Genomic DNA, 11,243 nt, shown 5'->3' on the forward strand with positions numbered 1-11,243 from the left:
TAAGTAAGGTATTCTAAGGAGCTAATAGACTATATAGTTTACTTATTAATATCGCTACTAAGTATAGTTTAAAACTACGCGCGTTCGCTCTATTAGTAATAACTTAATAGGGTACTTAGTTCTATATCGTTAATGCGCTAGTAGAGAATAAGTAGTTACTCGAGATATTAGCTCGTCGATATAGTAATATATTCGGAGGTACTAACGCTAGTATAGTACCCTTAGCATTAATTAAGAGCGCGCACTTCTAGCTCTAAATCGAGCAACTCTATTAACTACTATTACCTTTCTATTATATATAGGTTACCTCTAAGAGCGATAGATCGACGGTCGTAATAGTACTACCGAGATAGAGAGATCTACGCGCTAATCTATACGAAACTAACCCTCCCCTACCTTACTTAGACGAGATTTTAACGAGGTTAGATGCGCGATTAGAGACTTAAACTTATAATATTTACTACGCCGCGAGAGCGCTCGACTGCTCTAATCTATAAGTTATTAATATGCTACCTAACGATTATCTACGCGCGAAGAGATTCTTTAGGAAGTACGTACTAACTAATAATTAAGACACCTTCTTCGACGACCTCTCGTACTTCCGGCGACGACGAGAGCACTTCTTAGACGCGTACCTTTAGTTAAAATTAGAGAAACTAGAGGTATTTTAGGACTATATCTCCCCTCTTACTCCTATAATTACTAAAATCGCCTTACGTCTCTTCTAAACCCTTACGAATTTAGTCCCTACTAAACGAGCCTTCTTAACCTTTAGTTTTATTTAGAACTTCTTTTATACTAAGATAGGGACAGTTAAAATAGACTAATAGTGCTACGTCTACTTAAATTCGCGGGTAGTTATACGTTAACCCTAGCTCGAGGGTTAGAAGCGCGAACTTAAGAGGAAGAGACTAGAAATTACTAAATCTAAGGGTTAGGAGCGTAAGAAGTTACGTATAAAATACCTTACTTTCTTAACCTCTTAATAAGAGGTACCTCTCGCTAAGTAGAATATAACTACTAAAGCTACCGTCGTATAGTAAGAGGCTATATCGGCCGTTATCTAAAAGGACGAATTCGACGAGAGATCTAGTTAACTCTCTTAACCCTCTTAACCCTCTTAATCCTTTTAATCCTCTTAACCCTCTTAGTAGTACACCCCTCTTAGTAGCTTTCCTCCTTCTCTTACTACTATAGAGCCGTAACTATACGTTTATAGCTCGTAACTTTCGATATAGGGAGAGTCGTACTAATAACCTCTTTATATTAATCTAGTAGGAGGGTACTACCCTCCTATCTACCCTATCGAGAGCTAGAGACATATTAAGGCGGAACACTCGGTCGACGTTAGAGAGGTATATAATAGTAACCTAACGTAAACGAACGACTCCCTCTAAGTAGAGTATATTAAAATGATCGATTTTTGGAAGTAAATTATTTTAACGATTTTACCTATTATAACACGCCTAAATGCCAATTTTATATAAGAAATCGACCGATTCACCGTGCTCCCGCGGGGACGTCATTTCTGAAGCACAAAACGTCATATTCGGCGACTTCCGACGGTCAGTTTACCGTAAGCAACTTACACGGGTAAGTTAGTTACGTAAACTTACTTACTGGTTACTTACGCTCAGCACCCCTACCCTGAAGTGCTGGATGCAACCAAAGCAAACCCGGATGTCGGAAGCTCGGGGAGAATCGAGCCCAAATCAATGACATCAACCTTGTTCGACCATCCTCACTTTCTGACGCTAACAATTCATTGCATACCATACTTTAGCTACGCAACAAAGCTACGCCAACACATTCTTTAGAAGAGGAAACAACATGTACTTGACGCCTTGAAGGAATAACCGGAAATACACATTCCCTTTTTTTGAAATTGTGCCGCAAAGGAATAGGACATGACAGATGGCGGCCAGAAACACAAGTCGTCGGCGGGTAAGTTCCCAATCGCTCTTTGAATGTCTACAGCCCTTGACAGTCATACGACTGGCAAAATGTTCGGCGACTAACACTATTGTTCTCAGCATTCCACTTCGCAGCCGGTCTGGGCTCCGGTGTGACAAGCGCCTTCCTCCTCCAACCCGCCGACCTCCTCAAGACCCGAGTGCAACAATCGCCGAGTGGATCCCTTTCAATTGCCCTCAAGACTGTCCTCGCAGGACCTTCTCCAATCCGGTCGTTATGGCGCGGCACCACACCCTCAGTGATTCGCACAGGAGCAGGCTCAGCCCTCTATTTCGGCATGCTCAACCAACTACGTCGCGCAACCTCTATAACAACGACAGGCCTTGATGGCAAGTCAACCACAAAACTGAGCAATGGCGCGAATCTGGCTACAGGAGCTGCGGCACGAGCTTTGGCTGGATTCGTCATGAGTCCGGTTACCGTGTTGAAGGTGAGGTATGAGAGCAGTTTATACGCCTATACCTCTCTCTCTTCTGCCGCAAAGGACATCTTCAAAACCACGGGCGCAAAAGGCTTCTTTGCTGGTTTTGGCGCAACAGCAATCAGAGATGCGCCATACGCAGGGCTATACGTGCTTTTCTACGAGCAGTCCAAGATAACCATCTTTGGACACCTGAACCTCGCAACCCCGATCTCCAACTTTGGGTCTGGAGTACTAGCGGCGGCAGCAGCGACGGCGGTTACAAATCCTTTTGACGCTGTTAAAACGCGTCTGCAATTGCAGCCAGAGAGGTATAGGAATGCGGTTTCTGCGGCGAGGAAAATGATAGCGGAGGAAGGGGCTATGTGTTTGTTTGACGGGCTGGGGATCAGGATGGCGAGGAAGGCTGTTAGTTCTGCGTTGGCGTGGACGGTGTATGAGGAGTTGATCCGGAGGGCGGAGGAGAGGATTGTGGTGTAGAGCATATGACGATCTTGGCTTCTTCTTTGCAACATCAGCCTTGGAACAGGGCTGTACAGTTATGCTCAGGAGTTGTGGACCGGGTGCGATTGCCGTTTGGAGGTGTGTTTGGGAGTAGCTCTTGCCTGTTTAAAAGTCCACTTTTGGCTGCTGATGTTTACAGCTCTTGTTCTCTTCACCCAGCCTCTTTCTATTCGCAACACAAGTTACAAGTTCATCTTCACAATGGTAACATCATCTGTGTTTAGGGTTTGTCTGCTCAGCAATGTCGGTTCTGGCCGTCAATAGCAGGCCTACCCCCCATGAAGCCCCCGAACAGCAACTGGCTAGAGCTTTCATCACCACCTATCAAACAATCCATCTTACCTCAACAAAGCATGTCCCAGGGTGGTCGCACACTCAAGGATATTCTTCACAATGGAGCTCTGATGAAACCAGTTCGTATTTCAAATCAACTCTGTCCCCGCCAAGGGTCCGCAACCCAAAGTCGACTCCACTCTATACTTCTCCACAATATGGCATGACTTGATGTGTCCAACCTCACTACATCAGTCAAAGACATACCTCGCCCTCCTCATCAGGACGCAATAGACTTGGCGGCAACCAGAGCGAGACACGAACTCTCTGCCAACAAGCAATTTCACAAGTTTGAAAAGTACATCTATGCCAAGATTGATTATTGTGGTCAGGTGAACACCAGAAGTAAGTTGACTCCTTTTCTCCATACCTCGAAGGCTACAGAGAACCAAGTACTGATATGAGCTAAAACATAGCTCTGGAAGCACTCTTCTGGAGAGTAAACTACAGCTGCCACAAGCAATGGCAAAAGGAACGTGCACAGAAGAAGCACCAGGTAGAGGCTTCCAAGCCTAAGACTACAGCTTCTGGTCTTTCTGCTACTGCTCCTGCTCCTTTCTTGACAATGACCAACCCTCCACCTCCATAAGCTCAGGCAGATCAGCAAGAGGAGATGGATGCTGTGTATGAGGACCCCGAGATGGAGGAACCTGATGGTGATGAGTTCTACATGGGAGATGTTGAAATGGAGGAGAGTGATGTGATGGAGGATGATGAGAAGTAGATGGAAGGCACTGATCTACTGTTTATGGTAACTGGGGAAGGCGTGGTGGCGGGAGAGCCCAGAGGGGAGGAATTTGGTAGTTGGCTGGAGAAGAAAGGTACCCCTTGGCAGTATAGTCTTTTCGCAGCTCTGATTCATGTAATCTTTAATTATTGTTTCTGTATCGATGATCTTGTTTTGGACTTGCTCGCTGTGTGGTTGTCAGCCAAGTTGTGTCTTCCTGGCCAAATATGAACTTTGACCCGAAAGCAAGGTTGTCGCAATCCAGGACTAGGGCGATACTTCCGAATCTCGGTGTCGTCTAAATTGCATTAAATAACCATCATTGATGCATAAGTAATGCAGAATAAGCCACACTTGCCTCATCGAAGAAAAGAAAAAAGTAGGACACGACTGACAGGGTCATACCGATTACAAAGACGTAAAGTCAGGGTCATACACCACAGCACAGACTTGGTCATCCCTCCTCACATGCCAACATCACAATAATTCAAGTGGCAGAGGCTGACGTTGCGGAAGAGGCAATGGCGGTCTGGTGCGCTGCGCTACCGTGGGATCAACAGTAGGATAGCGTGAAGATTGGAGAGGTAGCTTAGGAGGCTTTGACAGTTGTTTTCGGAGGGGTGTGCCAACATGGAGGGAGGGGGCTTGCTTGGCACGGAGAGTGCTGGAAGCTTGAAGGGTCGACGAAAGTGCCGAGAGCGGCGCAGAGGACTGCGGCAGTAGCGGAGGATCGATTATCTCTAGAGTTTCAGCAGACTGACACAAGGTCACGAGAGGTGCAACAATACCATCTCCACCAGGCTGAACGTCTTTGCCACCACCGGGATGAGCTGGAGAGCTTATAGCACTATCGATCTTTTCGCTAGCAACCTCTTCTTCTCCGGTACCGTAATCACTATCAGCGTCATCATCGTCTTCGCTGTCAGATGCGATTGCACCTGAAGAGTCTGAGCCAACAGAAAAGACCAGGACACGCGGAAATTGTTGCCTGCGGTATCTTTGTTGCGACCCTCGGCCTTGAGCAAACTCGGTCTCTGCCTCTCTGTTTACAGAGGCGCGAGTGGAAAGCAGAGATGAGATGATCGAATCTTTTCGTGCTTTGACAATCTCTTGCTTGCGGAAGCAGACAGGGATCCTCACGCCTTTATTGTTTCTGACTCTGGGTCTGATTGGCTCACAACGGGTATTTTCGTTGGTTGATTGGCATTGGACTTCGCATGCTGAATTGTCTCTGGTGTACTCTTTGGTGGTGGGCGAAGAGTTTGGAGGCGAAATGTCAAACCCGCGCTGGAGGATGCAGCCTTCTGTGGTGATGCTGATGCCATTGTCATCTTGTTTGTCCTCTGGCGAAGATGGCTTGTCTGCTCCTGATTGTTCAAACGCGATTCTGGCCAGCCAAACATCAGAGCGGATGCGATGCAAAACCTCCTGAGGAGGCGTGTTTGGCAAGGGTGCCATGTCACGCATGGCACAATGACCCGCAATGCGTATGGCACTTTCTCTGATGGCCATCAACTCATCATGTGTCAGATCTTGACGGTATGCGGTCGGTGGTCCGCGGGGTGCCAGAATCGGTGCAGAGGCAGCTCGGCCTTTCGCAGCATCTTGACCATCGATAGGGGAATTGTTGGAGAAATCTTGGCCATCGCGACCGTCAAACGGATCGGGATCGGTACCCGAAGGCTCCGAGGAGGCACAGATGGCTGTCTGCCTGAGATTGGCTCTCATTCGATCAGCTCTGTAGCGGATGTCCCCTTCAGTGTACTGGAAGGTCGGTCTTTTGACCCTGTGTACGATATGTGCTGTCTCGTGTAGGGAGGCGTAGACTTGGGAGGGGACCTTCTTCTTTTGCTTTGGAGGTAGTTGTTGTTGGGGAGGCACACTGCTGGTGCAGGACGTAGTGTGTTGAGCTGCAGGATACTGGCTGCTTCGATTTTGGTAGTTGGAGCAGCTTCGTTCGAGTTCTTTTCGACATTTCTCCAAGTTGTGTTTCCGAGCCAGACCTGATAGGAGAAGTCAGAAATAGAGAGCCAAATTGGAGGCAAGGAAGCGTACCAGTTCCAGCAATCATTTCATAGATAGTGTCCATTCCCAGTAGCTTCCAAGTGATTGTGGCAAGAGGGCTCGATCACGAGATAGAAAATCCAATGATGTTCGCGCTGTGAGTCGATGGCGGAAGAAGCGCACGGTGTGAGATGTACCTAGTGACCGGAACTGCGCAACGACGTGGTGCGCTGAATTGGCGACGGTCTAGGACAGACAAGATATGCTTCGAAGAACGATGCGAATGAGATGTCCTCGAGGAAGGATGTGATGCTAATTGAATGATGCTCGGATGTGAGTCTCCAGCAGAATGAGACTAAGTGAGAAGACGAGAAGATGCATTGGTCGCGAAACTAGTGCACGCTGTGAATATCCTTCGCGCTTGCCGAAGGAGTGAGAGATTCTGACCACAATCAGGGATGAATGAAGTGAAGACTCTGCGCACAAGATTAAGATAGGTGAGGGAAGGATGATGTGAAAAGAAATTGAATAGGACATGGACAGGTGAACAGACTGGTCCGACTGCCTGTCTGCGGAAGTGATGTTTTCTGGACAGTAAGACAGGAAAGCACGCCGTCTTGCTCCTTCTTACCTTCGATTGCGCCACAGCCAGCTCCATCTCGGCTCATGACTTACGGTCGTTGCATTGCAAAGCATCCACTTACAGCGAAATAATCCGCAGATTGGTCCTCCCCGTATGCGAAAGACCGTCACACTTGAAGCTGTCCTAAGGCACGAACTTCTTTAGATCTGGGGGCGATGCCACCGAGATACATCTCTTCAACGACTCCCTGCTTTAGATGTGTCGAGAACAGATATGACTGTGCCTTTGTACAGCTCGTCGTTGCCCTGCTTATCATTGCGGAGAGAGGGTGTGACAGTATTCTGCACACGGGGATGGCGGAAGGAGGTTCGACTTGCCCCACACGCGAGCTTTGATCACAGAGCCTCACGCTTGATTTTGAGTTGCCTCCGTGAGACTGGACACAGAACCGTATTCCGCCAGGAAAGCTGCGCATTTGCTTAGTTGATTGCGACCGGAAGTCATAAAATACAGACTAATGATTGTCACATGGGCACCGACGAAGGGAAGCATAATTCTGTGGTGGGGGGTATCATTATCCCTGGGTTTTGCTTTCTTTTTTCAGTTGTACGCTTTATAAAATGCATGACATGAAGCTCATTAACCCATCACTGACTGCGAGACATGCCGCTCTCATTGTGATCATTGCAACGAAGAGTTTCAGCGGTCTCGACCAGTCAAAACCAACACCTGGGATCAGATGCAGGCGATCTGCCGACGTGAACTCTTGGTTCGGTGCTGGATAAGCACTTTACAGCTTCTGCATGGCAGCGATATCACTGGACTGGACGTGGTCCTCGAACTCAGCGATCTGCTCCTGGAGCTCATCGAGCGAGACCTTGTCGTCCTCAACGACCAAGTTGATCTGGAGCTTCTTGACACCGTAACCAACGGGGATGAGGGTAGAGGCACCCCAAACGAGACCATCCTTCTCGATGGAACGGACGTGCTGCTCGAGCTCCTTCATGTCGGTCTCATCGTCTGCGGGATGTAGTCAGTATGAATTCGATACGCCTTCAGAGATCGAGCGAACTCACCCCAGGGCTTGACGTCCATGGTGACGATTGACTTGGCAGCGGGCTTCGTCTTGCCGGCCTTCTTGGCGGCGTACTCAGCGAGGCGCTCCTCACGGATACGGGCGTGCTCAGCATCCTCCTCCTCGTCATCGGAACCGAAAAGGTCGACCTCATCGTCATCCTCCTCCTCGGCGTTGGCGGTGGCCTTTGAGGGGTTGATGGTGAGCTCAGCGGACTCGGGACCGTAGGCAGTGAACTCCTTGGTGGGGTCACCGGGCAGCGAAGAGAACTCGGACTCGAAAGAGGCGATGTGCTTGTACCAGCGGGCGGCGTGAGGGTACTTGGCGACCTCGGGCGAGGACTTCAGGGCCTGGAAGGTCTTGACATCGGCTTGGGAAGGACCGTAGCTTCAGCTTGTTAGCTGGGTGTTGCTGGAAACAAGTTGAGATGACAATGTAGTGAGGTTGGTGAGATATCAGTGTTGCGACAAGCGCATTGTTTTAACATCGTGTAGCGGGGTCTTAAGCCGCCTCAGAAACACGGACCAATTTATTTACATCCTGCAAAGCAAAAAAGGGAGGGGTAGGTGGTGAGAGGAAGCTTTCGATACATACCCAACGATGTAAGAACGGGTCTTGGTCCAGTTCTCAAGGACTGATCGCAGGGTTAGCCCAATGCTAAATCAAGGCGCCGAGCATGACGGGAGGAGCGTACGAGTGAGGCCAGCGTCGGAAATGAAATCGATGAAACCCATTTTGTGTATGTGGTATGTCTAGATGAGAAGAGAGAAAAAGGGAAAGGATACGGGGAAGTTGAGGCAGACTGTTGACGAGGGGCTCGGGCGGTGACTTGCAATTTTTCTCCATCCGCGGTTTAACCGGATGAGCTCTCACTTTCGAGCCCGCTCTTGGCGTTGTTTCCGAGGAGCTTGGACTCGGTGACATCGACATTTTCGAGAAGCGCCTAGAAGCATCATCAATTGCCATCCTGCTGCTGTAGTTCTCGTGAAAGAATAAGTATATCAAGCTGCTTCCTGCACGGTGACTTTGACTCTTCTGTTCAAGCAACGTAGTCTCCTAATCATAATTCACAATGCTTGCAGCAAGAAGCAAATGTGTGTCGCGTGTTGCCACACTGCGCGCGAACTCATTAGCAGCACTGGCTCGATCCAGTTTACGACTAGTATCACATCCACACCCACCATCGACGACATCCCTCCAGCCTCTGTTCTCACAGATACGCACATATGCTCGCGGTGGTCGACCGCATCCTCCAGGAGGTACACATCGCATGAACTTGGGTGAAGAACCTGAAAAACCTGCCCTTGAACAATTCGGTATCGACCTTACCCAGCGCGCCAGAGACGGCAAGCTCGATCCCGTGATTGGAAGAGATGCCGAGATTCAACGAACAATCCAAGTCCTGTCTCGACGTACTAAAAACAATCCTGTTCTCATCGGTTCAGCCGGAACAGGCAAGACAGCCATTCTTGAGGGTTTAGCGCAGAGAATCGTCAGAGGAGATGTTCCGGAGAGCATCAGGGAGAAAAAAGTCATATCCTTGGATCTTGGTGCATTGATAGCTGGTGCCAAGTTCCGTGGCGACTTCGAAGAACGTCTCAAGAACGTCCTGAAGGAGACACAAGAAGCCGAGGGCAAGGTTATCCTCTTCGTCGACGAGCTTCATACCCTTCTTGGTCTCGGAAAGGCTGAAGGTAGCATTGATGCCAGTAATCTCCTTAAGCCGGCTTTGTCCCGTGGTGAGCTGCAGTGCTGCGGTGCCACCACCTTGAACGAGTACAGATTGATCGAGAAAGATGTCGCGCTTGCTCGTCGTTTCCAGCCTATCCTCGTCGGCGAACCCAGTGTTCAGGATACAATTTCCATTCTCAGAGGAATCAAGGAGCGTTATGAGGTCCACCACGGTGTTCGCATTACGGACGCCGCCCTTGTCGCTGCTGCAACCTACAGCAACCGATACATCACCGACAGATTCCTGCCAGACAAAGCCATCGACTTGGTGGATGAAGCTAGCAGTGCCCTCCGGTTACAGCAAGAGAGTAAGCCCGACGCGATCCAAAAACTGGATCGCGAAATCATGACCATCCAGATTGAACTTGAATCCCTGCGAAAGGAGAAGGACATCGCAAGTAAGGAGCGTCGAGAGGAGCTCGAGAAGAATCTCACGCTCAAGCAGGATGAGGTTGGCTCGCTCACCGAGAAGTGGGACAAGGAGCGAGCTGAAATCGAAGAGGCCAAGGGGATCAAGGAGAAACTTGAGAAGGCACGCCTTGACCTCGAGCAGGCCCAGAGACAAGCCGATCTCGCTCGCGCAAGTGAATTGCGTTACAGCACCATTCCAGATCTGGAGAAAAGGCTGCCGAACGAGAACGCAGAAGGAGCTGTCGATTCGGACGGAAATGCTCTGCTGCATGACTCGGTCAACGCAGACGACATTGCTGCAGTTGTCGCACGTACGACAGGCATTCCCGTGAACAAGCTGATGTCAGGCGAAATCGAGAAGCTTGTCCACATGGAAGACACTTTGCGTCTCTCCGTCCGTGGTCAGGACGAGGCACTGACAGCTGTTGCAAATGCTGTTCGTATGCAGCGTGCAGGTTTGAGTGGTCAAAACCGCCCTCTGGCGTCATTCATGTTCTTGGGACCCACTGGTGTTGGCAAGACTGAACTCTGCAAGAAGATGGCCGAATTCCTCTTCTCTACCGAATCTGCCATCACTCGCTTTGACATGAGTGAGTTCCAAGAGAAGCACACGGTCAGTCGTCTCATTGGTAGCCCTGCCGGATACGTTGGCTACGACGAGGGTGGTCAGCTCACAGAGGCTGTTCGCCGCAAGCCGTACGCGGTCTTACTGTTCGACGAGTTCGAAAAGGCACACAAGGATATATCGACACTTCTATTGCAGGTTCTTGACGAAGGCTTCCTCACTGATGCTCAAGGACACAAAATCGACTTCCGCAACACCATGATCGTGTTGACATCAAACCTTGGAGCCGAAGCGCTTCTCACCGACGAGAGCGCCAGCAGCGAGATCTCTTCAGAGGTCAAGCAGAATGTCATGGATGTTGTGCAATCTGCATATGCTCCCGAGTTCCTCAACCGTATGGATGAGTTTATCATCTTCAAGCGTCTATCACGCGAGGCATTGAAAGACATCGCCGACATTCGTCTCAAGGAGCTGCAGACTCGACTCGATGACCGCCGAATCAAACTTGAGGTGACGGACGAGGTCAAAGCATGGCTGTGCGAGAAGGGGTACGAGCCTCGTTACGGAGCTCGTCCTCTCAACCGTCTCATTTCCAAAGAGATTGGCAATGGTCTCGCAGATAAGATTATTCGTGGACAAATCAAGACTGGAGACGTGGCTAGAATTGCTGTAAGCTTCAATGGAGAACATTTAGAAGTTCTCGCACCCGAGTCCTCATGATCAAACAACTGTCTCGTTGGATGTTCAATGAAGTATAATGCATAGCAAGGAGTTTCGGATGACTATGGGGATAGCATGGTCTATAGACCTGATATATAAATACGTAAGATACCTCTCAATAACGAAGACATTATTTATGACAAACAGTTCCCCACTTCCTGCGAAACTTGAATGCACAATGTGATGTTTACGTCG

The 11,243-nt window shown here is 49.2% G+C and overlaps 4 protein-coding genes across 4 annotated transcripts; 2 read left to right on the forward strand and 2 right to left on the reverse strand.

Annotated features, from left to right (window-relative positions):
- The first annotated feature begins 1,742 nt into the window (after positions 1-1,742).
- On the forward strand, positions 1,743-3,098 carry AUEXF2481DRAFT_43520 (uncharacterized protein). Its single transcript, XM_013484922.1, has 2 exons — positions 1,743-1,944; positions 2,034-3,098. The coding sequence occupies exons 1-2, from the start codon at positions 1,908-1,910 to the stop codon at positions 2,873-2,875; spliced, it is 879 nt and encodes a 292-aa protein (XP_013340376.1). The 5' UTR covers positions 1,743-1,907; the 3' UTR covers positions 2,876-3,098.
- Positions 3,099-4,313: 1,215 nt separating this feature from the next.
- On the reverse strand, positions 4,314-6,003 carry AUEXF2481DRAFT_445214 (uncharacterized protein). The gene has a single exon (XM_013484977.1). It carries the CDS (start codon positions 5,685-5,687, stop codon positions 4,437-4,439), a length of 1,251 nt encoding a protein of 416 aa, XP_013340431.1. The 5' UTR covers positions 5,688-6,003; the 3' UTR covers positions 4,314-4,436.
- Positions 6,004-7,111: 1,108 nt separating this feature from the next.
- AUEXF2481DRAFT_91711 (uncharacterized protein) lies at positions 7,112-8,382 on the reverse strand. Its single transcript, XM_013484972.1, has 4 exons — positions 8,316-8,382; positions 8,216-8,255; positions 7,623-8,008; positions 7,112-7,566 (listed from the first exon to the last, which is right to left on the reverse strand). Exons 1-4 carry the CDS (start codon positions 8,353-8,355, stop codon positions 7,337-7,339), a joined length of 696 nt encoding a protein of 231 aa, XP_013340426.1. The 5' UTR covers positions 8,356-8,382; the 3' UTR covers positions 7,112-7,336.
- A 196-nt stretch (positions 8,383-8,578) lies between these two features.
- AUEXF2481DRAFT_43522 (uncharacterized protein) lies at positions 8,579-11,202 on the forward strand. The gene has a single exon (XM_013484923.1). It carries the CDS (start codon positions 8,694-8,696, stop codon positions 11,046-11,048), a length of 2,355 nt encoding a protein of 784 aa, XP_013340377.1. The 5' UTR covers positions 8,579-8,693; the 3' UTR covers positions 11,049-11,202.
- The last annotated feature ends 41 nt before the right edge of the window (positions 11,203-11,243 follow it).

Source organism: Aureobasidium subglaciale (assembly GCF_000721755.1).
Source record: "Aureobasidium subglaciale EXF-2481 unplaced genomic scaffold scaffold_25, whole genome shotgun sequence".
Lineage (NCBI taxonomy): Eukaryota > Fungi > Ascomycota > Dothideomycetes > Dothideales > Saccotheciaceae > Aureobasidium > Aureobasidium subglaciale.

Coding starts and splice junctions, on each gene's coding strand:
- AUEXF2481DRAFT_43520 (XM_013484922.1), top strand. CDS start 1,908: ATGACAGATGGCGGCCAGAAACACAAGTCGTCGGCGG. Junction 1,945..2,033: donor GAAACACAAGTCGTCGGCGG/GTAAGTTCCCAA, acceptor TATTGTTCTCAG/CATTCCACTTCGCAGCCGGT.
- AUEXF2481DRAFT_445214 (XM_013484977.1), bottom strand. CDS start 5,687: ATGAGAGCCAATCTCAGGCAGACAGCCATCTGTGCCTCCTCGGAGCCT.
- AUEXF2481DRAFT_91711 (XM_013484972.1), bottom strand. CDS start 8,355: ATGGGTTTCATCGATTTCATTTCCGACGCTGGCCTCACTC. Junction 8,256..8,315: donor TTCCGACGCTGGCCTCACTC/GTACGCTCCTCC, acceptor CCCTGCGATCAG/TCCTTGAGAACTGGACCAAG. Junction 7,567..7,622: donor CATGGACGTCAAGCCCTGGG/GTGAGTTCGCTC, acceptor TACATCCCGCAG/ACGATGAGACCGACATGAAG.
- AUEXF2481DRAFT_43522 (XM_013484923.1), top strand. CDS start 8,694: ATGCTTGCAGCAAGAAGCAAATGTGTGTCGCGTGTTGCCACACTGCGC.